The sequence below is a fragment of the Microcaecilia unicolor genome, chromosome 7 (genome assembly GCF_901765095.1).
Source record: "Microcaecilia unicolor chromosome 7, aMicUni1.1, whole genome shotgun sequence".
Lineage (NCBI taxonomy): Eukaryota > Metazoa > Chordata > Amphibia > Gymnophiona > Siphonopidae > Microcaecilia > Microcaecilia unicolor.
This window is the reverse complement of record NC_044037.1, coordinates 917,956-945,651: the sequence shown is the minus strand read 5'-3', so window position 1 is coordinate 945,651 and position 27,696 is coordinate 917,956. Positions and strand designations below refer to the sequence as shown.

The following is a 27,696-nucleotide window of genomic DNA, read 5'->3' as shown; positions in this document are numbered from 1 at the left end:
AGTGTGACAAGGCGGTGGCCATAGCCAGAAGGTTGCTAGGCTGTATAGAGAGAGGTGTGACCAGCAGAAGAAAGGAGGTGTTGATGCCCCTCTACAAGTCGTTGGTGAAGCCCCACTTTAGAGTATTGTGTTCAGTTTTGGAGGCCATATCTTGCTAAGGATGTAAAAGAAATAGAAGTGGTGCAAAGAAAAGCTACAAAAGTGGTATGGGATTTGCGTTACAAGACGTATGAGGAGAGACTTGCTGATCTGAACATGTATACCCTGGAGGAAAGGAGAAACGGGTGATATGATACAGACGTTCAAATATTTGAAAGGTATTAATCCGCAAACGAACCTTTTCCAGAGACGGGAAGGTGGTAGAACTAGAGGACATGAAATGAGATTGAAGGGGGGCAGACTCAAGAAAAATGTCAGGAAGTATTTTTTCACGGAGAGAGTGGTGGATACTTGGAATGCCCTCCCATGGGAGGTGGTGGAAATGAAAACGGTAATGGAATTTAAAAATGTGTGGGATAAACATAAAGGAATCCTGTTCCGAAGGAATGGATCCTCAGTAGCTTAGCAGAGATTGGGTGGCAGTACTGATGGTTTGGAGGCAGGGCTAGTGCTGGGCAGACTTCTACGGTCTGTGCCTTGAAAATGGCAGATACAAATCAAGGTCAGGTATACATATAAAGTAGCACATACGAGTTTATCTTGTTGGGCAGACTGGATGGACCGTACAGGTCTTTCTCTGTCGTCATCTGCTATGTTACTAGCAGGCTTATTTTTGAAAAGAGAAGGACGCCCATCTTTTGACACAGATCGCAAGATGGGCATCCTTCTCACAGGGTTGCCCAAATCGGTATAATGGAAAGCCGATTTTGGACGTCCCCAACTGCTTTCCATTGCGGGGACGACCAAAGTTCCCGGGGGCATGTCAGAGGCGTAGCGAAGGTGGGACTTGGGCGTGCCTAACACATGGGCGTCTTCGACCCATAATGGGGGAAAAAAGGGCGTCCCTGACAAACACTTGGACGACTTTACCTGGTCCTTTTTTTTCTTACAACCAAGCTACAAAAAGGTGCTCGAACTGACCAGATGACCACTGGAGGTACCTCCCCTTACTCCCCCAGTGGTCACTAACCCCCCTCCCACCCTCAAAATATTTTTTTAAAAATATTTTTTGCCAGCCTCAAATATCATACCCAGCTCCATGACAGCAGTAAGCAGGTCCCTGAAGCAGTTTTAGTGGGTGCAGTGCACTTCAGGCGGGCGGACCACGGCCCATCCCCCCCCTACTTGTTACACTTGTGGTGGTAAATGTGAGCCCTCCAAAATCCACCAGAAACCCACTGTACCCACATGTAGGTGCCCCCCCTTCAACCATAAGTGCTATTGTAGTGGTGTACAGTTGTGGGGAGTGGGGAGTGGGTTTTGGGGGGCTCAGCACAAGAGGTAAGGGAGCTTATGTACCTGGGAGCTTTTTTTGAAGTCCACTGCAGTGCCCCCTAGGGTGCCTGGTTGGTGTCCTGGCATGTCAGGGGAACCAGTGCACTACATAAGTACATAAGTAGTGCCATACTGGGAAAGACCAAAGGTCCATCTAGCCCAGCATCCTGTCACCGACAGTGGCCAATCCAGGTCAAGGGCACCTGGCACGCTCCCCAAACGTAAAAACATTCCAGACAAGTTATACCTAAAAATGCGGAATTTTTCCAAGTCCATTTAATAGCTGTCTATGGACTTGTCCTTTAGGAATCTATCTAACCCCTTTTTAAACTCCGTCAAGCTAACCGCCCGTACCACGTTCTCCGGCAACGAATTCCAGAGTCTAATTACACGTTGGGTGAAGAAATATTTTCTCCGATTCGTTTTAAATTTACCACACTGTAGCTTCAACTCATGCCCTCTAGTCCTAGTATTTTTGGATAGCGTGAACAGTCGCTTCACATCCACCCGATCCATTCCACTCATTATTTTATACACTTCTATCATATCTCCCCTCAGCCGTCTCTTCTCCAAGCTGAAAAGCCCTAGCCTTCTCAGCCTCTCTTCATAGGAAAGTCGTCCCATCCCCACTATCATTTTCGTCGCCCTTCGCTGTACCTTTTCCAATTCTACTATATCTTTTTTGAGATACGGAGACCAGTACTGAACACAATACTCCAGGTGCGGTCGCACCATGGAGCGATACAACGGCATTATAACATCCGCACACCTGGACTCCATACCCTTCCTAATAACACCCAACATTCTATTCGCTTTCCTAGCCGCAGCAGCACACTGAGCAGAAGGTTTCAGCGTATCATCGACGACGACACCCAGATCCCTTTCTTGATCCGTAACTCCTAACGCGGAACCTTGCAAGACGTAGCTATAATTCGGGTTCCTCTTACCCACATGCATCACTTTGCACTTGTCAACATTGAACTTCATCTGCCACTTGCACGCCCATTCTCCCAGTCTCGCAAGGTCCTCCTGTAATCGTTCACATTCCTCCTGCGACTTGACGACCCTGAATAATTTTGTGTCATCGGCGAATTTAATTACCTCACTAGTTATTCCCATCTCTAGGTCATTTATAAATACATTAAAAAGCAACGGACCCAGCACAGACCCCTGCGGGACCCCACTAACTACCCTCCTCCACTGAGAATACTGGCCACGCAATCCTACTCTCTGCTTCCTAACTTTCAACCAGTTCTTAATCCATAATAATACCCTACCTCTGATTCCATGACTCTGCAATTTCTTCAGGAGTCTTTCGTGCGGCACTTTGTCAAACGCCTTCTGAAAATCCAGATATACAATATCAACCGGCTCCCCATTGTCCACATGTTTGCTTACCCCCTCAAAAAAATGCATTAGATTGGTGAGGCAAGACTTCCCTTCACTAAATCCGTGCTGACTTTGTCTCATCAGTCCATGTTTTTGTATATGCTCTGCAATTTTATTCTTAATAATAGCCTCCACCATCTTGCCCGGCACCGACGTCAGACTCACCGGTCTATAATTTCCAGGATCTCCTCTGGAACCCTTCTACGAATGCTGGCTCCTCCCACGACCAAAGGGCTTGCATTTGGTTGTTTCTGAAATGGGCGTCCTTGGTTTCCATTATTGCCGAAAATCAGAAATGACCAAGTCTAAGAACAACCATCTCTACGGACGACCTAAATGTTAAGATTTGAGCGTTCCCGACCGTATTATCGAAACAAAAGATGACCGCCTATCTTGTTTCAATAATACGGGTTTCCCCGCCCCTTTGCCGGGACGTCCTTCGAGGACGTCCTCAGGATAACTTGGGCGCTCCTTTCGATTATGCCCCTCCACGTCAACAAGAATTTAAACCTTGGGAAGAAACTTTGTCCCAAGTGTTTAACATCAATTTCTGCAGTAAGTTCTTCAGGTGTCAGTGGTACTGTATTAGAAAATGAAGAAGAAACGTTGAGTACATTTGAACAGACTGATAACACAAGCCTAATGCTTTTGGGTGCAGTCCAATGAAACCTAGAAAAGTAAACAGAAGAGATCGTGTTAGCTACAGCAAAAGAAAACTTGAGCGAACAAAAGAAACTTTGAAGACAAAATTTGCTTGCGCACTGGAAGTTGAAACAGAGTATCTACAACCAGAGTCAATATAAAACGGCACAAAAAGTTCTGATGTGGATGAAATAATTAAAAACATAAAGGCTACAGTTGCTAAGTCCTCTAAAAACAGGAAGATTCAGATACTGACAATGGTACCTTCAAGCTGGACAATAGAGCAAACTGCTGAAGAATTTGGAGTTTTGAAACATAGTTAAGAAGGCTTGAAAATTATGGAAAACTACTGATTTCCTGGCTGAGCCCAAATACAGTAAAGGTAAAGTATTGTCATCTGAAGTGTTGTCAAAAGTGGCCAGATTTTATGAGGAGGATGATATTTCTCGAATCTGCCCTGGAAAGAAAGACTTTGTCTCTGTTAAGATCGATGATGAACGCATCCATAAGTGGACAAGACTACTCCTAGTGTATCTTCATGAACTATACGAAATATTTAAACAGAAGACGAACAGAATGTAGATGATTGGAATTTCTAAATGCTGTGAATTGCGACCACCTTGGTGTATTACGGTTGGTGCTAAAGGAGTTCATCAGGGGTCATTTTTACCAAGCTGCAGGAAATCCTAGCGGCGGGGCCATTTTTCTTATGCACCAGGGCCCTTTTTACCTCAGCAGGTAAAAAAGCCCCCGGCACACATGGTCATGCAGTAGGGAGCCCTTGCCACCACCCATTGAGGTGGCAATAAGGGAAGGGAAGGGAAATGGGACTTGATATACTGCCTTTCTGTGGTATTTTGCAACTACATTCAAAACGATTTACATATATACAGGTACTTATTTTGTACCAGGGGCAATGGAGGGTTAAGTGACTTGCCCAGAGTCACAAGGAGCTGTAGTGGAAATCGAACTCAGTTCCCCAGGATCAAAGTCCACTGCACTAACCACTAGGCTACTCCTATTGACATGGGAAGGCGTAGGAGAAGTGGAAAATCAGTGGTCAAAGCTAAAGGCTGCTATAAATATGGCAACTGATCTTTACGAGAGAAAAGTAAACAAGAGAAGCAGAAAACCTGTATGGTTCTCCAAACAAGTAGATGAAAAAGTAAGAGCAAAAGAGGCTTTGTTCAAGAAATACAAAAGAATGCAACGAGAGTATCACGGAAAAGATTATCGGATTAAACTCAAAGAAGCGAAGAGGGAAATACAGCTAGCGAAAGCGGAAGACAAAATGGCTAAAGTTGTAAAGAGAGGTGACATATATTGGAGAAAGGATAGGAATGGAATTGCAGACTGAACGATAATGAGAGTGGCTATGTGGAGAGTGAGGAGGGTAAAGCAATTACTTCTCTTCGGTGTTCACGGAGGAAAATCCTGGTGAAGGACCGTGGTTGTCTGCTGAGGGAATATCTGGGAATGGAGTGGAAACTGTGCCGTTTACAGAAGAAAGCGATAATAAACAGCTTGAGAATCTGGAGGTGGACAAAGCTATGGGACCGGATGGGATACATCCCAGGATACTGAGGGAGCTCAGAGAGGTCCTGGCGGGACCTCTAAAGATTTATTTAATAGATCTTTAGAGATGGGAGATGTTCTGCGAGATTGGAGACTTCACAAAAGTGGAGACAGGGAAGAACTGGGAAACTACAGACTAGTACGTTTCACGTCGGTGGTAGGAAAAATAATGGAGTTGCTGCTAAAAGAAAGGATAGTTAACTTTCTAGAAGCCATCGGGTTACAGGACCTGAGGCAACATGGCTTAACCAAAGGAAAATCCTGCCAAACAAATCTCATTGACTTCTTTGACTGGGTGACCAAAGAACTGGATGAAGGACGTACATTAGGTGTAATCTACTTGGATTTCAGCAAAGCCTTTGATACAGCCCCCCACAGAAGACTCGTGATTAAGCTGAAAGGGCTGAACTTAGGACCAAAAATGGTGAACTGGATAGGAAACTGGTTGACCGATAGGTGGCAGAGGGTGGTGGTAAATGGAATCCACTCGGAGGAAAGGAAGGTGAGCAGTGGAGTTCGTCAGGGGTTGGTACTCGGGCCGATTCTGTTTAATATATTTGTGAGAGATATTGCTAAAGGGTTGGAAGGAAAGATTTGCCTTTTTGCAGATGACATGAAGATAGCCAATACCCTGAAGGGAGTAGAAGCAATGAGAAGGGATCTCCAAAAGTTAGAAGAATGGTTGAGGGTCTGGCAGTTAAAATTTAATAGCAAACAGTACTCCTGTTCTATTAAAATTTAATGCCAAGAAGTGCAGAGTAATGCACTTGGGGTGCAGAAACCCAAAAGAGAGATACCGAATAGGAGGGGGAGAGATTAGTAAGTTCAACTCAGGAGAGAGACCTTGGAGTGTTGGTGTCAGAGGATATGAAGGTGAAGAAACAATGTGACAAGGTGACGGCTGTGGCCAGAAGGTTGCTAGGATGTATAGAGAGGGGTATAACCAGCAGAAGAAAGGAGGTGTTGATGCCCCTCTACAAGTCGTTGGTGAGGTCACACTTGGAGTATTGTGTTCAGTTTTGGAGGCCATATCTTGCTAAAGATGTAAAAAGACTGGAAGCGGTGCAAAGAAAAGCTATAAAAAGTGGTATGGGATTTGTTTCTGGTGTGGCTGAGCCATTCTGTTCTGTTCGATTCCTATTGCACCTTCTTGTAACTTTGGGCAGGTCATTTAGCCCTCCATTGCCCCAGGGACAAAAATAAGTACCTAAATATAATATGTAAACCACTTTGGTTGTATCCACAGAAAGGTGGTATATGAAATCCCATCCCCTTTTCCTTTTACGCATGCCAAACTCCCACACCACCTATGTTTACCTTTTGAGTTTTTCTGACTGTAAAATTTTCTCTTATCAATAGAACATGTCTCAACCAGAGGTGAAAGATCCATGGAACCTATCAAATGATGAGTTTTACTATCCAAAACAGCAAGGGCTGCGTGGAACCTTTGGAGGGAACATCATTCAGGTGAGCAGAAGGAAAGATATTTGCCTATCCAAGGAGATATCAAATATTGTGAGGGGCCATATGTTATAGAAGAAAACAGCGATTGGTCACTGTATATTTCCTAACATTACTATATGACTGTGGTTCTCAAACCTTTCCTGAGGAGATCCCCCAGCCAATCCAATTTTTAGGATAGCCACACAAACCCTGGGATTCTATGTATTGTGCCTAGTGTTCTGTGCTGAAATCCAAGCGTATTCTATAACAATGCACGTAACTTAATTGACTTAACAAGTGAATCAGAGCCAGATGCACTAAAGTCGTCGTTAGTGCCATTCCCTACCGAATTCCATAGCGAATCGGTAGGGAATGACAATGCATCAAAGAAAGGGAATGCAAATGATCTGCTCGTTGCAGCTCACTTGCATTCTCTAATCCCTCGTAAAACGGTTGGAGAATAGGCCAGTAGAGCATGCGCAGAGCAGCCAAGCGTTATGCCAAGGACGTCAAAAAATAAAACAAACAACGAAAAAAACGACGTGCCTATGGACGTCCTTTATAGACTGCCTTGGCCACCCCCCCCCCCCCCCCCCCCGCCCGAGGTCACCACCGCTGGTCCCCCCTCCCCCCTGCATTGAAAGAGCTTTCCGCAGCCCCGGCCCCCCCCCCCCGAGGTCGCCGCCGCTGGTCCCCCCTCTCTTGAAATGACAGCTTCCCCGCCATCCTCTGCACCCCCGTGGCCCCGCCGTCCCCCCTGAGGTCACCGCCACTCCCCCCTCCACCTGCCCCCCTCCGTCTACCACCGGGCCCTCACAGCGCCTTTCACCCCCATGTGAAGGTGCTGCATCGGCCAAAGCAGCTACAGCTGAACTTTAACGTAGGTAACTTACGTCAGACAAGGGTGGGCCAAGGAGGAAAGAAGGGAAGTCCCGAAGCCAAGCAATCAGCTGTTGCCTGCTGTGGCCGGTGCAGTGCCTTCACACGAGGGTGAGAGGCGCTGTGAGGGCCCGGTGGCAGACGGAGGGGGGAGCGGCGGTGGGGACGACCTCAGGGGGGGTGGGGGGGCCACGGGGGTGCAGAGGATGGTGGGGAAGTTGTCATTTCAAGAGAGGGGGGAGCGGCGGCGTCCTCGGGTGGGGGGGTCGGGGCTGCGGAAAGCTCAATGCAGGGGGGAGGGGGAGCGGCGGCGACCTCGGGGGGGGGGGTGTCGGAAGGGAAAAAAGAAAGCAGTGCTTGTCAGGGGCGTCCTTGAAGGACGTCAATGTTAGGCACAGACGCGCAGCTTGTTTTTTTTTTCCTTTCCCACAGCAGCCCCTGCCTAACGAGAGGTGCAGACCTCACGTTAGAGTTTCTACCGTAAGGGGAATCGGTAAACATTAGTGCATATCATTATAATAGCTTTGCAATTATAATGCACCCCCGTCCCTCACCACCTCACCATCTCTCCTTTCCCCCCCCTCCCTCCTAGCCCTCAACCTTCAACCCTTTCTGCCATTAGTCCATCCCCATTTTTACTAAGCTGAGTGGAGGAGTGGAGGAGAGGCCTAGTGGTTAGGGTGGTGGACTTTGGTCCTGGGGAACTGAGTTCGATTCCCACTTCAGGCACAGGCAGCTCCTTGTGACTCTGGGCAAGTCACTTAACCCTCCATTGCCCCATGTAAGCCGCATTGAGCCTGCCATGAGTGCGAAAGTGCGGGGTACAAATGTAACAAAAAAATAAGCTCATCCCGTCTTTGTCACCTTGTCGCCTTGTCACCTTGTCGCCCTACCTCCCCCACCCTCCTCCGCACTCTCCTGCTCCTCCTGCTATCCGCCGGAGACATCAATCCCAATCCAGGTCCCCCACACCTGTCCTTGTCCTATCCATGCAAACGTTTCCGCGATGTCTCCAATCTCATCTCTATTCCCTTCCTCCCCGCCTCCTCCTTCCCCTTCTCGTGTGCCCTGTGGAATGCCCGCTTGGTCTGCAACAAACATTCCTTCCCCCATAATCTCTTCATCTCCCGTTCCCTTCAACTGCTCGCTCTAACTGAAACCTGGCTCACCCCTGATGACTCTGCCTCAGTCGCAGCCCTATGCCATGGAGGTTATCTTTTCTCCCATTCTCCCCGCCCAACTGGTCGCGGTGGCAGCGTCGAGTTACTACTTTCGCCCTCCTGCAGTTTTCAACCTCTCCTCCTACCGCAGTCTCACTGCTTCCCATCCTTTGAAGTTCACTCCATCCGTCTATTCTACCCGCTACCACTCAGAGTTGCAGTCATTTACCGCCCCCCTGATAAGTCCCTCTCTTCCTTCCTTACCGACTTTGATGCCTGGCTCTCTTTTTCTTGAGCCCTCATCCCCATCCCTCATTCTTGGAGACTTTAACATACACACTGATAACCCATCTGACTCATACGCTTCTCAGTTCCTCACTCTAACCTCCTCCTTCAACCTCCAACTGAGCTCCACCACCCCCACTCACCAATCTGGCCACTGTCTTGACCTCGTCCTCTCCTCTACCTGCTCTCCCTCCAATTTCTGCGCCTCGGCTCTTCCTCTCTCTGACCATCACCTGATCACCTTCACACTTCATCACCCTCCCCCTCAGTCCCGCCCAACATTAACCACTACTTCCAGGAATCTCCAGGCTGTCGACCCTCCCACTTTATCCTCTAGTATTTCTAATCTCCTCCCTTCCATCATGTTCTCCGAGTCTGTCGACAAAGCCGTCTCCACTTACAATGCCACTCTCTCCTCTGCTCTGGACACCCTTGCATCATCCATCTCCCGTCCCACAAGGCATACTAATACCCAGCCCTGGCTGGCCCCTTGCACCCAATACCTTCGCTCCTGCGCTCGATCGGCTAAACGCCTCTGGAGGAAATCTCGCACCCATACTGATTTCATTCATTACAAATTCATGCTATCCTCCTTCCAGTCCTCCCTATTTCTCGCCAAACAGGACTATTACACCCAATTGACTAATTCCCTCAGCTCTAACCCTCGTCGTCTCTTCGTCACTCTTAACTCCCTCCTCAAAGTGCCCTCCGCTCCCCCCCCCCCCCCCCCCCCACTCTCTACTCAATCACTGGCTGACTACTTCCGCGACAAGGTGCAGAAGATCAACCTCGAATTCACCACAAAACCTTCTCCTCCTCTTCACCCTATAACCCACTCCCTCAATCAACCAACCCAGGCCTCTTTCTCCTCTTTTCCTGACATCACCGAAGAGGAAACCGCCCACCTTCTTTCCTCCTCGAAATGCACCACCTGTCCCTCTGACCCCATCCCCACCAACTTACTTAACACCATCTCTCCTAGTCACCCCCCCATTTGTCATATCCTCAACCTTTCTCCACTGCAACTGTCCCTGACACCTTCAAGCATGCTGTTGTCACACCACTCCTCAAAAAACCATCACTTGACCCTGCTTGTCCCTCCAACTACCGACCCATCTCCCTCCTACCCTTCCTCTCCAGGATACTTGAACGCCGTTCACAGCCGTTGCCTTGATTTTCTCTCCTCTCATGCCATCCTCGATCCGCTTCAATCCGGCTTTCGCCCCCTACACTCGACAGAAACAGCACTATCTAAAGTCTGCAATGAGCTGTTTCTTGCCAAATCCAAAGGTCACTACTCCATCCTCATCCTCCTCGACCTATCCGCCGCTTTTGACACTGTCAATCACAATTTACTTCTTGCCACACTGTCCTCATTTGGGTTCCAGGGCTCTGTCTTCTCCTGGTTCTCTTCTTATCTCTCCCACCGTACCTTCAGAGTACATTCTCATGGTTCTTCCTCCACCCCCATCCCGCTCTCTGTTGGAGTTCCTCAGGGATCTGTCCTTGGACCCCTTCTCTTCTCAATCTACACCTCTTCCCTGGGCTCCCTGATCTCATCTCATGGTTTCCAATATCATCTTTATGCTGACGACACCCAGCTTTATCTATCCACGCCAGACATCACTGCGGAAACCCAGGCCAAAGTATCGGCCTGCTTATCCGACATTGCTGCCTGGATGTCCAACCGCCACCTGAAACTGAACATGTCCAAGACTGAGCTTATTGTCTTTCCACCCAAACCCACCTCTCCTTCCACTCTCTATCTCAGTCGATGACACCCTCATCCTCCCTGTCTCATCTGCCCGCAACCTCGGAGTCATCTTCGACTCCCCTCTCCTTCTCTGCGCATATCCAGCAGATAGCCAAGACCTGTCGCTTCTTCCTCTATAACATTAGCAAAATCCGCCCTTTCCTCTCTGAGCACACCACCCGAACTCTCATCCACTCTCTCATTACCTCTCACCTTGACTACTGCAACCTACTCCTCACTGGCCTCCCACTTAGCCATCTATCCCCCCTTCAATCCGTTCAGAACTCTGCTGCACGTCTTGTCTTCCGCCTGGACCGATATACTCATATCACCCCTCTCCTCAAGTCACTTCACTGGCTTCCGATCAGGTACCACATACAGTTCAAGCTTCTCCTACTAACCTACAAATGCACTCGATCTGCAGCCCCTCCTTACCTCTCTACTCTCATCATCATCCCTTACGTTCTTACCCGTAACCTCCGCTCTCAAGACAAATCCCTCCTTTCAGTACCCTTCTCAACCACCGCCAACTCCAGGCTCCGCTCTTTCTGCCTCGCCTCGCCCGATGCTTGGAATAAACTCCCTGAGCCCATACGCCAGGCCCCCTCCATGCCCATCTTCAAATCCTTACTCAAAGCCCACTTCTTCAATGTCGCCTTCGGCACCTAACCACTTTACCCCTATTCAGGAATGCAATGCCCAGCCCCCACTAAACAAACGAGCAGCTGACCCTGATTACAGAGCTACGCACATACACACAGCAGCAGCTAACCCAGAGGGAAGGAAAAGAATACTCTAATTCAACACAGATCTCTGTCAGAACCTAGAGCACGTTCTGAGAGAAAACTATCAGGCTTTCCTGTTACCACCAAGTAAGTAACGCAAAAGCAGAGAAACTCTTCAGCTGCAGGCTAAAGTACTATCCCCTGACGTCAGCACAACCCCTGGCAGCCAATCAGAAGAGACGTCCCCCCCTCCCCCTCAGCCAAACTGGCAGAATCATAACAGGGGCATGGTTATGGGTGGGGAAATGTGCATTTTGTTGGTGTTCCAAAATTTCTCTGGGGACATGCAGGCTGGATTATACTCACAACTGGGTTGACGTCTGCGTCAGCCCGGGAACCAGTATTTGCCATAGCAAAAAGAAAAACTTGCTAGAGCCTTCTGGACGGACTTCCTATCTGCCGCGCAAGCGCGTACCTGTTTTTTTATTTTTTTTTAACGTGACGTGTAGTGGGTTCATTCTGTGCTCCTTGTTATTGCCCAGGAAAAAAGATTCTTCTGTTTTGATTCAACTTTTTGTCGTGTGTTTTTCCCTTCTTTACTTTGTTCTTAAAAAAAAAAAAGTGTGTTTTATTTCCACAAGTTCCTTTTTGTCCCCTTGTTTAAGTTTCCTTTTTTTTTCGACGGTGGCTGGGTTTCTATCCTTTTTTGTGCCGTTTTTCCTTCCATGTTATCGAAGACACCCAGCGGCTTCAAACGTTGTATTTGGTGCAACTGGACCATCTCAGGTACAGATATCCATTCTTGGTGTATTCAGTGCCTTGGGCCCGACCATAGCCCATCTCGTTGTGCCCTGTGTCTTCGTATGAAGAAAAGGACCTAACTTGCTCGAGGGGCCTAACGCAAAAAGCTTTTTGGAGCTCGGTCTGATCCTTTGACATTGGCATCGGTAGTCAGGAGCAGAGGTACACATGGTTGCTGAAAGGCCAACGCGCTGGGAGCAGTGAGGCATTGAGTGGGTCTCCACCTATCTCGAAGCCTCCTGCTGTGTAAGCCCCCTGGGACCGACCATCGTCGGAGCAAACCCCGAGGTGACATGAGGATTCGATGTCGTCCTCATAGGCACCGAGGAGCCTTGGTGACGGGCATCGAGTGAAGGCTAAGAAGCACCGTCACCGTTCTCTCTCAACACACGGTGCTGGGAGCTCCAGGGCGTCGAAGGATTTAGCACTTGAGATGCGTCGGCGCCAGGAGGACCGCTCCCCCTCCATACAGGAGGTGCCGATGTGTCGGCCTCTTAGCAGTCTGGTTCCTGCTCCTGAACCTCAACAGATTCTGCCACCGACTCCACCGGCCTTCCTGCCTTCTCCAATGGCGGCTGTTGATGAGCTTATCCGGGCCCTACTTGCAGAGTCTAGTAGCGCTATAGAAATGATAAGTAGTAATAGTAGCTTCTGGAAGGACTGCTGCGCCAGTCTGCTTCGGCGTTGGGGATGCTTTTGCCTGTTGTGCTGTCTGCTGCAGCTGCATCTGGTCCTTTACTTGCGGTGAGGTCCCCGTCCTCGGTGCTGCTTGTGGCTCCAGTGTCGGCTGCCACCCAGGTCGACTCCCTATCATTGTCAGTGGAAGAAGCTTCACCGCAGTCCACTCAGGCTTTGGCCTCTCGACATCGCCATCGAGGACGTTGTTCCTCGGAGTCGAGGCAGGCTCAGTTTCGAAGCTCCCTTAGAGAAGTGCTTTCTGATACTGTGGACGACCACTCGTGGGAGTCAGAGGAAGATCCCAGGTACTCTTCCTCCGATGAGTCTTGTGGGATTCCCTCTGAACCTTTCCCTCCACCTGAAAGGAGACCGTCTCCTCCTGAGAGCCTCTCTTTTTCATCGTTTGTGCGGGAAATGGCTGAGGCCATTCCATTCCCTATGGAAGTGGAGGATGAACCCAGGGCTGAGATGCTCGAGGTCCTGGACTACACCTCTCCACCTAAGGAGGCAGTGACGGCAGGTACTCTGGGAAGTCCTTATGCGAAACTGGTTGTTCCCTCTGTGTGGTCCTGTGATCCCTAAAAAGACTGATTCCCAGTATCGGATCCACGATGAACCTGAGTTGATGAGCTCTCAGTTACCTCACAACTCCATGGTGGTGAACTCCGCCCTCAAGAGAGCCAAGAGTACTAGAGATTATGCCTCGGCGCCCCCAGACAGAGAAGCTAGGACCTTGGATTCTTTTTGGAGAAAGACATATTAGGCCACTATGCTTGCTGCCCGTATCCAATCTTACCAGCTCTTCACGAGAGTCCACTTGTGGAACGTGGTGAGGCATCTGTCTACCTTGATTGATGCCCTCCATCTGGAGCAGGCCAAGCCCTTCGCCAGGTGGTCATGCAGCAGAAGGCTTGTTATAAATTCCTGGCCAGGGGTGCATTCGACACTTTTAATGTAGCATCCAGAATCTCTGCTCATTGTATAGTGATGCGGAGACTCTCACGGCTGAGTGTGTCTGACCTAGACCATTTGGTCCAGCAGAGGATGGCGGATGTACCTTGCTGGGGGGATAATCTTTTCAGAGAGAAGGTGGAAGACCTAGTTGACCAGATCAAGAAGCACAATGATGCTATGGCTTCTCTCTCCTGCCGGGCGCCTTCTGCTACAGGCTTCTCAACCAGGAGGTTTTTTTGGGGGGGTGCAGAGTTCTCCCTATTCCTATGCTAGGTGTAGGTACACTCCGGTGTCCCGACAGCTTATTCAGGCTCAGCCCCAGCGCTCTCGTTATAATCAACAGTGTGCGCCTAATTCCCCTGCATCTTCTGAGCAAAAGCAAGGGATGGGCTTTTGACTGACTCCAGCAAAGTATAGCTGCAGCAAAAGTGTCCATACCAGATGACTTGCCGGTTAGAGGGAGATTAATGTTTTTTCACCAAAGGTGGCCTCTCATAACTGCCGACTGGTGGGTTCTTCAAATAGTCCGGTTAGGATACACACTCAGTCTGGAATCCAGACCTCCAAATTGCCCACCAGGAGCTCATTCATACAGCTCCCAGCACAGGCAGGTACTTGCAGAGGAACTCTCCGCCTTTCTAAAGTCCCTTGCAGTCGAACCCATTCCACCAGGGGAAGACGGACTGGGATTCTATTCCAGGTACGTCCTTGTGCAAAAGAAAACAGGGGATGTGCCCATCCTAGACCTAAAGGCCCAGAACAGATTCCTAGTCCAAGAAACATTCAGGATGGTTTCCTTGGGCATCCTTCTTCCCATGATTCAGGAAAACGATTGGCTATGCTTTCTGGACTTAAGGGATGCTTGTACACACATCTCGGTACTTCCAGCTCATAGGAAGTATTTTTGATTTTGTCTGGGAACACAGCACTTTCAGTACTGTGTACTGCCATTTGGCCTGGCGTCTGCGCCCAGAGTGTTTACAAAGTGCCTAGCAGTAGTTGCAGCATCGCTATGCAGGCTGGGAGTGCATGTGTTCCCTTATTTTGATGATTGGATGGTGAAAAGCACCTCGGAGGACGGTGCTCTAGAGTCCATGCGGATGACTACTCAGGTGCTAAAGCTACTAGGGTTCGTAATAAATTACACCAAGTCCCATCTCACTCCTGTTCAGAAATTGGAGTTCATTGGAGCACCACTGGACATGAAGACAGCTCGGGCTTATCTCCCCGAGACACGGGCAGACAACCTCCTGTCCCTGGTGTCCGCAGTTCGAGCGTCTCAGCAGATCACAGCTCGGCAGAAGTTGAGACTCTTGGGGCACATAGTCTCCACAGGTCATTTAACACCCATGGCATGTCTACATATGAGAACAGCTCAATGGCCTTAGCTTCCCCATGGTATCAAGCTGCGGGAAATCTGGAGGATGTTATCTGACTGTCCACAGGTTTTTGCAGCTCTCTTCAGTGGTGGACAATCTGTCCCAGTTTGACCATGAGATGACGATTCCAAATTCCTCAGCCGCAGAAAGTGCTGATGACGGATACATCCCTCTTGGGGTGGGGAGCTCATGTAGATGAACTTCACACTTAGGGATCCTGGTCCTTCCAGGAAACAGGTCTTCAGATCAACCTCCTGGAGCTACTAGCGATCTGGAACGCTCTGAAGGCTTTCAGAGATTGGCTGTCCAACCAAATTATCTTGATTCAAACAGACAATCAGGTTGAGATGTATTAAACCAACAAGCAGGGGGCACTGGATCTCGTACTCTGTCAGGAAGCCATCGAGATGTGACTTTTGGCATTCTGTCACGGAATGTTTCTCCAAGCCACTTATCTGGCAGGCATAAACAACAGTCTGGCTGAGAGGCTGAGCAGGGTAATGCAACCTCACAAGTGGTCGCTGAATATGGGCGTCATCTCCTCGGTGGATCTTTTTGGCGCTCAAATCAATCACAAGGTCCCTCAGTACTGTTCCAGGCTTCAGGCCTACGACAGACTTGCATCAGATGTCTTTCTCCTACGTTGAGGATCAGGCCTTCTATATGTGTATCCTCCCATACCTCTGGTGGGAAAGACTTTGCTGAAACTCAAGCAAGAACTTGGAACCTTGAACCTGATTGTGCCCTACTGGTTGTTTCACATTTGGTTCCCTCTTCTTCTGGAGTTGTCCTCTTAAGAACTGTGGAGATTGGAGTGTATTCCAACCCTCATCGCTCAGAACGAGGGGTCGCTTCTGCATCCAAACCTCCAATCTCTGGCTCTCACGGCCTGGATGTTGAGAACTTAGATTTTGCCTCCTTGGATCTTGCTTGCTTCCAGGAAAGATTCCACGAAGAGGTGTTAATGGAGGAGGTTTGCCATCCTCTTTCTTGTCCTACACAGACTCTGCTTGAATACCTTCTACACTTATCAGAGTCTGGTCTCAAGACCAACTCTGTATAAGGGTTCATCTCAGTGCAATTAGTGCTTATCATTGTCGTGTAGAAGGTAAGCCTATCTCTGGACAGCCTTTAGTTGTTTGCTTCACGAGAGGTTTGCTTTTGTCAAAGCCCCCTGTCAAACCTCCACCAGTGTCATGGGATCTCAACGTTGTTCTTACCCAGCTGATGAAAGCTCCTTTTGAGCCACTGAATTCCTGCCATCTGAAGTACTTGACCTGGAACGTCATTTACTTGGTGGCTGTTAGTTCAGCTCATAGGGTCAGTGAGCTTCAGGCCTTAGTAGTAGATTCACCTTATGGTAAGGTCCATCACAACAGGTTAGTCCTCTGTACGCACCCTCATTTCCTGCCGAAGGTGGTGTCGGAGTTCCATCTGAACCAGTCAGTTGTCTTGCCAACGTTTCCCCGTCCTCATGCCCACCCTGGCGAAAGCAGCTTGCACACCTTGGACTGCAAGAGAGCATTGGCCTTTTACATGGAGTGGACGATGCCCCTCAGACAGTCTGCCCAGTTTGTTTCTTTTGATCCCAACAGGAGGGGAGTCGCTATTGGAAAACGCACAATCTCCAGTTGGCTTTCAGATTGCATTTCCTTCACTTATGCCCAATCAGGGCTGACTCTGGAGGGTCATGTCACGGCTCATAATGTCAGAGCCATGGCTGTGTCGGTGGCTCACTTAAAGCCAGCCTCCATTGAAGAGATTTCCAAAGCTGCAACAGGGTCTTCAGTCCACACATTCACATCACACTACTGCCTTGAGCAGGATACCCGACGTGACAGTCTGTTTGGGCAGTTGATGTTGCAAAATCTGTTTGGGGTTTAGAATCGAATTCCACCCAGCTAAGCCCATTTTGTTCTTTTCCAGGCTGCACTCTCAGCTAGTTGTATATAGTTTCAGGTTAACCTATGTTTTGTTCTCTCTGTTGTGAGGCCCAATTCACCAGTGTTTGCCTTTTTTTTTTGGGGGGGGGGGGGGGCTGGATGCTAGGGTTTTCCAGTTGTGAATATAATCCAGCCTGCTTGTCCTTGGAGAAAGTGAAGATACTTACCAGTAGCAGGTATTTTCCGAGGACAGCAGGCTGATTATTCTCACAAACCCTCCCACCTCCCCTTGGAGGAGTTGTTTGTTTATGCTTTAGACTTAACTGAGGTACACGCTCGTGTGTTGGGTGGGAAATCAGTCCGCACAATCGCGGTGCGTGCTGCACGCACGCCAGAAGGCTCTAGCAAAGTTTTTCTTTTTGCTATGGTAAATGCTGGTTCCCGGACCGTCGCAGACGTCGACCCAGTTGTGAGAATAGTCAGCCTACTGTCCTTGGAGAATAGCTGCTATAGGTAAGTATATTCGATGTATGCGCCCCTCTGCTCCTAAATCTATGTGCCAGTATTCATGCCACGTTTCCCTTGGTGTAAATGGATGCGCGTACTTCTAGGCCCTGGGATATCAACTAAGTGTATTCTATATACCGCACCGAAATCTAGGCACTGCTGATTGAATATGCTTATGCAGGAATTTATTCGGGCGGATTTTTCAGGCGCCATATGTACAATGTAGCCCAATAAGAATGAAATTTCTTTATTTACAATTATATACCATTTTCCTGATCAAGTCAGTCATTCAAAATGGTTTACAGGCATATTAAAAATAAATAAATAAAAATATGAATAAAGAAAATAGGTGCATGCACATTTTATCTTATACATATTCATTGTGAATATCTTGACAGGCTGGTCCATGATATAATGTTAATTGTTTTTCCATGTAGCACTCGATACCTGCGGTGGAATTACGCCAACCATTCTTTCCCACCCACATGGGTCCCATGAAACTCCGGCAGTTCCATCGACCTACACTGAAGAAATACTCTTTCGGAGCACTGTCTCAACCAGGACCTCACTCTGTGCAACCTTTGCTTAAACATATCAAGAAAAAAGCTAAGGTAAAGCAGTGTTAGTGAACTGAGCTGTCTTGTCTCTGTGTTTTCTTTCTATGTTGTTTTTCTTGTTGAATCTGTACAAGTTCCAGTCTCATTGGTCCTGTTGCCATTTTCTCCATTTTGGATCAGTAGAAGGATAAAGGAAATAAAAAGTGCCCTTTATCTACAGTTTCTTGTTGAAACTGTTTGAAGAAATCAATCACATTAAGGTTTTGCTCCTTCTCCTCCTGGCTGAGTTTGTTCTGTCTAGTATAAGTAAAAATGGTAATAGTTCCTCAAGTTCTTTTGAAGTATCTTTCATGTATTTTCTAAAGAGAGCCCTAGCTAATGACCTGCAGGTAATTCTGCTTGTTGGTCTTGCCTGTGTAATACTAATTTATCCTAAACACTTATCTCTAGGTATTAACATAAAATATGTCCTGCTGGGACAGACCAAAGGTTTGTTAAGCCCAGTATCCTATCATTGAAACTGGCCAGTCAGGATTTGTTTGCCTTGTTGTGTACTGCTGCACACGGTGCGGAGGATTTCAACATGTTGTCCACAGTGACTCCCAACAGGTCCCAAAGAATATCTCTTTTTAGGGTAAGTGGTAGATTTCTGAGGTCTACTTGACTAATAATTGTTTGTAAACTTTCCTCCAGGAATTTCTTTGAACCCCTTTGAAACCCAGCTATGCTAGGTGCCTCACCGTATCATCTGACATCTTCCTCAGCTTGGTTGTTGATTTATTTATTTGGATTTTGCTCACACCTTTTTCAGTAGTAGCTCAGGGTGAGTTACATTCAGGTACACTAGATATTTCTCTGTCCCAGGAGAGCTCACAATCATAAGTTTGTACCTGAGGCAATGGAGGTTTAAGTGACTTGCTCAAGATCACAAGGAGCAGCAATGGGATTTGAACTGGCCACCTCTGGATTTCAAGACCGGTGCTCTAACCACTAGGCCGCCACTCCACTCCAGAATGCAGAACTGCTTTTCCCATTAGTTTGAAATCTGCTACCCATTTCATGGAGTGCTCTCTACTTCTTCTACATTTTGAAAGAATAAGCCGCATTGAGCCTGCCATGAGTGGGAAAGTGCGGGGTATAAATGTAACAAAAAAATAAAAATAAAATAAATAAGCATTTCTCATTTACCTGATCCACCCAATTCTTGATTTTGTAAACCTCTATCATATTCCCTTTCCCCAAGCAGAAGAGCGCTAATTTGTTCAAGCCATTACATTCCCTTTGTCTTTGCTCTTTTCTATACCTTTTCCAGTTTCAGTATACATTTTTTGAGATCAGTGAATCAGAACTGCACACAGTATTGAAGATTCAAAAGTACCATGGATCTTTACAGAGGCATTATGTATTGTTTTCCATTCATTTTCAAATTACTCCTAACATTCCATTTGCTTTTTTGACCACTGCTGCATGCTGAGCTGAGGCATATCGCCCATGTTGAAGCCAAGATCCTTTTTCCAGGTACTGACTCCTAATCCAGAATCTAGCATTGTGTAACTAGGGTTGTTTTTCCCTGTGTACATCACTTTGCACTTGTGCACATTAATTTTTTTCTGCCATTTTGATGTCTTCAGTCTGGCAAGGTCCTTCTACAGTAATGCATTTTGTGCAAATGTGCATCCCTACTGCATTTGCAAACTTGAAACCTCTGCAATCACTCCTTTTAGTTTCCCCCCTCCTTTTTTTCATAGTCTTCTTTCAAGAATTTGACTGTTGTATTCCCACTCTTCACTTGAGTGTATTCACATTTTTTTTATCATGGTATTTTTATTTGTATTTAGAAATAGAGCACAAAGAGCTCTACTGTCTGCTAGGCAATAGCAACCTCACTGCAGATGCACTAAGCCAGCAGAAAAAACAGCAGTCATTTCGCCTACAAAGGCTGTCCTTTAAACTTGGCAGCTGAACACTGGGAATCCGCAGGAGCAGCTTGGAGTCTAGCTCTAAAGGAAAGAGTGCATTGCTTAATCCCCCTCTACTCATTGCCCCCCTGAAGCATTATATTACATTACATTATATTTTTAGACCGTCTGACCCATAAGTTTTAGGCAGTTTGCAATAAAACATAGAGCAAAAATAAACAAAAAACCAAAAGACAAACCTTGGGAATTATAATTATATCAACTGAATTAAAAGGAGAATTAACTAACAAACCTGTTAAATTGAATAGTCTTCAGAAGTTTCCAAAAACTGTCATAACTATTCAAATCTTCCAATTTTAATGCAAATGGGTTCCAAATACAAGGAGCCTGGACATCATCAACTGTTTAAGTAAGCCAAATATTTTTATCCCCTTGGGAGAAGGGGTTGCAAAAAGATAAGAATAATATGATCTTCTATTTCTCCTAAAATCTTTGTAGGCGAAACTTGGCCACATTGGCCATAGTACTTCTTTGGTCGGATTTAGTGAAGGGAAGTCTTGCCTCACCAATCTACTGCATTTTGTTGAGGGGGTGAACAAACGTGGACAATGGGGAGCCGGTGGATATTGTGTATCTGGATTTTCAAAAGGCATTTGACATAGTGCCTCATGAAAGACTCCTGAGGAAACTGGAGAGTCATGGGATCGGAAGTAGGGTATTACTATGGATTAAGAGCTGGTTGAAAGATAGGAAGCAAAGAGTAGGGTTGAATGGTCAGTATTCTCAGTGGAGAAGGGTAGTTAGTGGGGTCCCACAGGGGTCTGTGTTGGGACCGCTGCTTTTTAACATATTTATAAATGACCTAGAGATGGGAGTAACTAGTGAGATAATTAAATTCGCAGATGACACAAAATTATTCAGGGTCGTCAAGTCGCAGGAGGAGTGTGAAAGATTACAGGAGGACCTCGTGAGACTGGGGGATTGGGCGTCCAAGTGGCAGATGAAGTTCAATGTTGACAAGTGTAAAGTGATGCATGTGGGTAAGAGGAACCCGAATTACAGCTTTGTCATGCAAGGTTCTGCGTTAGGAGTTACGGACCTAGAAAGGGATCTGGGAGTCATCGTTGATAAGATGTTAAAAATGTCTGCCCAGTGTGCTGCCGCGGCTAAGAAAGCACACAGAATGTTGAGTATTATTAGGAAAGGGATGGAAAACAAACACGAGGATGTTATAATGCCATTGTATCGCTCCATGGTGCGACCGCACCTCGAGTATTGTGTCCAATTCTGGTCGCGGCATCTCAAAAAAGATATAAAGGAATTAGAAAAGGTGCAGAGAAGGGCGACGAAAATGATAAAGGGAATGGAACAACTTCCCTATGAGGAAAGGCTGAGAAGGTTAGGGTTCTTCAGCTTGGAGAAAAGGCAGCTGAGGGGTGATATGATAGAAGTCTACAAGATGATGAGCGGAGTAGAGCGGACAGATGTGAAGTGTTTGTTTACACTTTCAAACAACAACAAAACCAGGGGACTCAAGTTGAAGCTAGAATATGGTAGAATTAAAACAAATAGGAGAAAGTTTTTCTTTACTCAGTGTGTAGTTAGACTCTGGAATTCGTTGCCGGAGAATGTAGTGACAGCAGCTGGCCTTACGGAATTTAAAGGGGGTTTGGACAGATTCCTGAGGGAAAAGTCCATTGAACACTATTAAAATTTTTTTTTTTTTTTTTTTTTTGGGGGGGGGGGGGGGTTGCCGGGTTCTTGAAGCCTGGATTGGCTGCTGTCGGAGACAGGATGCTGGGCTTGATGGACCCTTGGTCTTTTCCCAGTATGGCGGTGCTTATGTACTTTGGTGCAATAAAAGCCTTACTACTACTATGATCTTTGTGTGGTGATTTGCTTTTTTTTTTATTTTTTCTCCTGATCCGTTCATTGCAGATCTGTGCCTCCGCTTTGATCCTGATGCACTAAGCCATCCACAGATGGTCCCTCTACACTTTGGTTGCACTGTCTCCCCCTCTATATCAATATGTTTGCAGCCCAAGTGAACCAGAAATAACATATCTTTTCTATGAGAACAATTCTCAGAGGCTAGTTCAGAATACATTCTCAGTTTCTTGGTGCCACGAACTCCACTACACCTTGTTTCCATTCCCCTCTCATGTCCAGACATCTTCAAAAGATAAATCAGAACAAAGTAAAAAAAAAAAAAAAAAATCATTGAGAGGCAGATAATTCCAACATCCTGTCCTCCAGGGCATCATCCTGGCCTCCAGTGAACCTTCCACCTGAAAATTCTTCTGTTTAAAATGGAACCACTTCGCTTGTTGGAGTGAGGCTTCTTACCTGAACCCCATTAGTGCCCTGACTCCATTGTTTTGTCCATACCAGACCAGACCATTGTTTTGATCTGTGGATATATATGTATTTCTTGTATATTATGGAAGATGTTATTTGAATTGTTTTTATCTCATTTTTTATATATGTAATTTGAGTTGATTTTGTTGTACCTACAGTTTCCCCTGACGCAAAACGTAGCCACATCAGGCTTTTTATTGTGCGAGATCTCCTTTGCTGAATAAATGCTTTTAAGCATTTTGATGTGTAATCTGCTCTGTTTGATCCCCTATGTGAAAAGATCAGCAGCTGAATATTCACCTGTATATCAGTATCTTTTTATTAAGCCCATCAGGTTGCAAAATATAATATAAAAATATCCACTGCTTATTGGCTAACCTGCTTTCCTGACATATAGATTTTTGGTAAACTACTCTGATGCTACTATATAGTAAAAGGTAAAGACTTGTCTATCCCCTTTCTCTGTGATGTGGGCTTTTGGTTCCCATAGGCAGAGGTAATGGGAATTGGACCTAATAGCATTGCAGGACACATGCGTGCAGAGCAGCTCAAACTGAAGCACTGTCGTCTGAGATAAGAGCCACTGGCTAAAGATAACATCTTGTCCCGAGAAGAATATCATCCCCACTCCTGTCGGCAACCTCTGGGAGTTCATATTCTCCTGCCTTTTTATTTCTGTTTCCCTTTGTATTGTAAATTTAAGATGTATCCTCTTGTGGGTCTTTTTTTTTTAAACTCATTTTTATTAACTTTGATGCACAAAAACAGGACAATACTTATCATAACAGAGAGATACTGCAAAACCTAATGTCTTTTCTTAGTTTAGATAACATTTTGTAACATTTTCCCCTCCCTATCCACCTCCCTTCTCTCCCCTCCCCCTACTCCAGGAATTCAATACTCTATTCTTTTGGGTCTTTTTAATAGAAAAGCATTCTATAAGTAGATGGAGTGCTGTGCTACTGCTTTAGGCCTTTGATTTGAGCTTTTTCATCATAGGTGCCAGGTTCTTCTCTAGCTAAGCAGCAGTCTGTCTGTCCTTGACCTTATGCACCATCTTTCTTACCCGCAGATGAGAGAACAGGAGCGACAGGCTTCAGGGGGAGGTGAGATGTTCTTCATGCGCACATCACAGGATCTGACAGGTAAAGATGGAGACCTCATTCTGGCCGAGTACAGTGAAGAGAACGCCCCTTTGATGATGCAGGTTGGCATGGCAACCAAGATTAAGAATTACTACAAAAGAGTAAGTATGAGTTTTACTTACAGATCTTATTTTTCTGAGGACAAGGAGGATATTAACTGCTTATAGATTGCCTTTGAGAGACAGACGTGTGCTGGTATCTACCCTGCTTTATTGCACAAGATCTCCTTAGTTTTCAGTTTTCCATGGAGCCAGTGCAACATGCTGTCACATGCTCAACACGGTCTTTTCTATAAGTTTAAATTCTTTCATTTATCGTTTCGAGTTAGGTTTTTTTGGACACTTTTTAAAAAATGATTGTGCTCTTCCCCCAATTACTTGGAGCTGAGCCTGGTCAGGGTCATTTTTTCACAATCGCATCATCTGATTTAGCTGCAGCTATTTTTTTCAGTGATATGCCCCAAGCTTACGTACAGACTAAAATTTTAAGCCCTATGAAGACAGGGAAATGCTTAGTGAATCAGAGTTATTTTTACCCAGCTGGTGAAAGTTGATGAAAGCTGTGGCTTGACCTGGAAGGTCTTATTTTTATTGCAGTTGCTTTAGCACATAGAGTTAGTGACCTTCAGGCTCTTGTGACTGATCCACCCTGCACCAACTTTTTCAACAATAGGGTGGTGCTGTGCACTCATCCAAAGTTCCTTCCTAAGGTGGTGTTGGAATTCCACTTTAACTACTTGATTGTCCTTCTAGCATTTCTCCTTTAGCCACACACCATGATTGGTGAACTGCCTTACATAATTTAAGTTGCAAACGAGCCGTAATGTCCTACTTGGAACAGGTTAAAGGCTTTAGAATGTCTACCCAGTAACCATAAGAAAAATGTGCTATCTCACTTAATATATATGTTCCAGGTATTACCAATACAGATTTCAAACTTGGGAGGCTGCAGAGGAAGTTAGTTCATATAGCACCACCCAAGAATAGCTGGGAGGGTGACGTATAGTCACGAGGACACAAGTGAGCTGGGGTGCTGGAGGTTAAAGCATGCTATATAGTAGCCAATTATGTCATACTAGTAAAAAAGGCCCATTTCTGTTTTAAAGGAAACGGGTGCTAGCAAGGTTTTCCTCGGAGTGTGTATGTTTGAGAGAGTGTGTGAGTGACTGTGTGAGAGAGAGTGAATGTGCGAATGTGTGTGTGTGTGACAGAGAGAGAATGAGACTGGGTGCGAGTGTGTGTGTGAGAATGAGAGTATGTGCCAGGGTCCCCCCTCTCTCCCAGTTCCAGGGTCCCCCCTCCCCCCCCCCCCCCGGTCTGTCTCCCATTTGCAGGGGTGTCACCCCCTCCCTCCCCCCTCCCTTTTTCCCAGTTGCAGGGTCCCCCTCCCTCCCTCCCCCCCCAGTTGCAGGGCCTGTGTGTCTCCCCCCTCCTTTTGTTCTCCACGTTTTAAGGCACTGTCTATCCAGTGGAAACAGCTTTAAAAACGGTAATGATAAGCAGCAGCTTCTACCGTAGGTTTCCTTTTTTTTGAGTGTATACGAATGATGACTGCGTAGGGGAGTGGAATCAGAGATTAACCAATGGGCTTCCTTGCTTACCAAAGACTTGCATTGTTCACTTCCACTGCTGTCTATTGAACGTCCTGCAGCATGTCATAGGTTTGCTTGCTTTGTTTTGAGTGAACGGGGATGACGGCCGCGCTGGAATCGGACCCGCTGCTCTTTCCCTCCCTCCCTCCTCCTCCGACTCGCCATTACTGGTCCCCGACCCCCACCCTGAGCCCTCACCTGCCTCCTCCACATTGGACAATCGCCGGAGGCGCCGTCTCGCCGCCCTCCCTCTTCGTCCTCTCCGACAGTCCGAATCTGGACTTTGAGAGAAGAGGGAGGGTGGCGGCGTTTTACTCCTCCCCCTGCCTGGGTCACTGTTTGCTGTTGGCTGGGTCGCGGTTGGTTGCTGTGTGTCGGACTGGTGACGTCAGTTTTATCTACTGCATGAAGCAGACCACCTCCGAGGAAGCCACAGTTCCAGGCAGCCTCAGAACGTTGGAGGTGAGAATTATTATATAGGATGTAGGATTGTTGGGGAGAGGGGGGATGTACAGATGGAACAGCATTATGTAAAGGGAATTTTTCATAGATGAACAGGATAGAGAGTTAAGAGGATTATTAGTAATGATGAGTGAATTGATCAAATTTGCTGACAACACAAAGTTATTCAAAGCTGTTAAATCACAAGAGGATTGTGAAAAATTGCAAGAGGACCTTTAAAGAGTGGGAGACTAGGTATCCAGATGGCATCCAGATGGAGTAAGTCCAAAGTGATACATTGTGGGGAAGAGGAACCCAAACTATAGATACATGATGCAAGGTTCCACATTAAGAGTTACTGCCCAGGAAAAAGATTTTGGTGTCATCGATGATGATCTGTTGATCCTCTGCTCAGTGCGCATCAGCAATTAAGAAAGCAAATAGAATGTTAGGAATTATTAGAAAAGCAATGAAGAACAAAACTGAGAATATTATAATTCCTTTGTTTCACTACACGGTATCACTGCACCTCAAATATTGTGAGCAGTTCTGTTCAACGCATCTCAAAAATGATGTAGCAGAATTAGAAAAGATACACAGAAGAAGGTGACAAAAATGATAAAGAGGATGAGACAACTTCCCCATGAGGAAAAGGCTAGGGCTGAAGAGAGATATGGTAGTGGTGTATAAAATCCAAAGTGGAGTGAAATGGGTAGATGTGATTGCTTGTTTACTCTTTCCAGAAATACAAGGACTAGGGGGCACACAATGAAGCTACAAATCAGAGAACATATTTCTTCACTCAATCTGTAATTAAACTCTGGAATTAGTTGCCAGAGAATGTGGTAAAAGCAGTTAGCTTTGCAGAGTTTAAAAAAGGTTTGGACAAATTTGTTTAAAAAAAATCCATAAGCTATTATTAAGATGGACTTGGGAAAATCCACTGCTTATTCCTATGATTAGCATCATAAAATCTTGCCAGATACTTGTTTTCTGGATTGGTCACTGTTGGAAACCGGATACTGGGTTTGATGGACCTTCAGTTTGTCCTGGGGGCAATATCTCTAAATGGGTTAGTTTTGTGCATACCGTGACAGAAATGAACCTCACTCTTAAGCCAGAGTATGTGGAATATGATCTTGGGCTCTCAAATTTACTGCTAATGCTCACTGTAGTAGTTGCATTCTACCAAAGAGCACTTTTTTCTGGAATTCATAACATATAATATATATAGGCAACTTATCCAGATGTGCTTGGAAGTTCTTATTGATCAAGTCTGTGGCACCCAAAACTATGGGAAATGTTTCTGCCGCATTTTCTTGATCTGGGACTTTATTTCTTGGTACTTGAGGATCGTCCCTGTTTTCACACAATTCATCAAGTAATCACTTGGGACTGACACCTCTATCAATGTCATTCTGGAGTTTCTCTTTTTTTAATCTGCTTTTCTGACATCCAGCTTATTAGTCGGGATGGTGATGTCCCAGGTGATCATAACCTCTTTGTTTTAAACAGTTTTCTTAGGGTCATGATCCCATTGCTTTTTTGGTACACAGATGTTTGTAATGCTTACAGAGTTTCCAGTGAATGAGGCATGCCATCTTGTTGTGCCTTTCTGTATAAAAAGTTTCTGCCATAAGTACTTCACAGCCTACCACAAGATGAGGAACTATTTCTAGCTCTTTTTTTTACAGAATCTACAGATGTCTGTTGCATCATTTTTTTTCAATGCTTGTTGTAAACCATCTTGTCCGTAATCTGCTGTCCTGAGTTGCAGCTATCAATCGCTCATCCTTAGTTTTCAATTCACCTCTCCCTTATCCATTCATGTTTCTGATGTTGATCCACAAATGGTTGTTTTTCCTGCTGTACTTATGTATTTGCCAATTGTTATATCTTCCCCTCTGATCCAGTTCCTTGAAGAGTTTTCTCTCTTCCTTCACAAATTCTGTTGCTTCCTTCCCTTTTGGTACCAATGGATTTTTAACCGTTCCTTCTGCTTGTCCAAATTTAATGATAGAACTGGATTCTGGAAGTTTTCTTTCATATTTCAACACCTTTTGTACATTGAAATCTGATGATACTGTGGAGACAAAGCACATATTATCAGGGTAGTACCCTGGCAGTGAGTGAGAGGTATCATTTATCTTAGCACTCTGGATATCTTACAAATATTACAAACCAACTCTCACTCGCAA

At 46.2% G+C, this 27,696-nt stretch overlaps 1 protein-coding gene across 1 annotated transcript in view; it reads left to right on the top strand.

Moving 5' to 3' along the window:
- TAF1 (TATA-box binding protein associated factor 1) overlaps positions 1–27,696 on the top strand; it is a 493,091-nt gene that overhangs the window by 132,732 nt on the left and 332,663 nt on the right. The window contains 3 exon segments of the mRNA XM_030210565.1: positions 6,400–6,507; positions 17,925–18,098; positions 23,394–23,567. Coding sequence (XP_030066425.1) covers positions 6,400–6,507; positions 17,925–18,098; positions 23,394–23,567 — 456 coding nt within the window.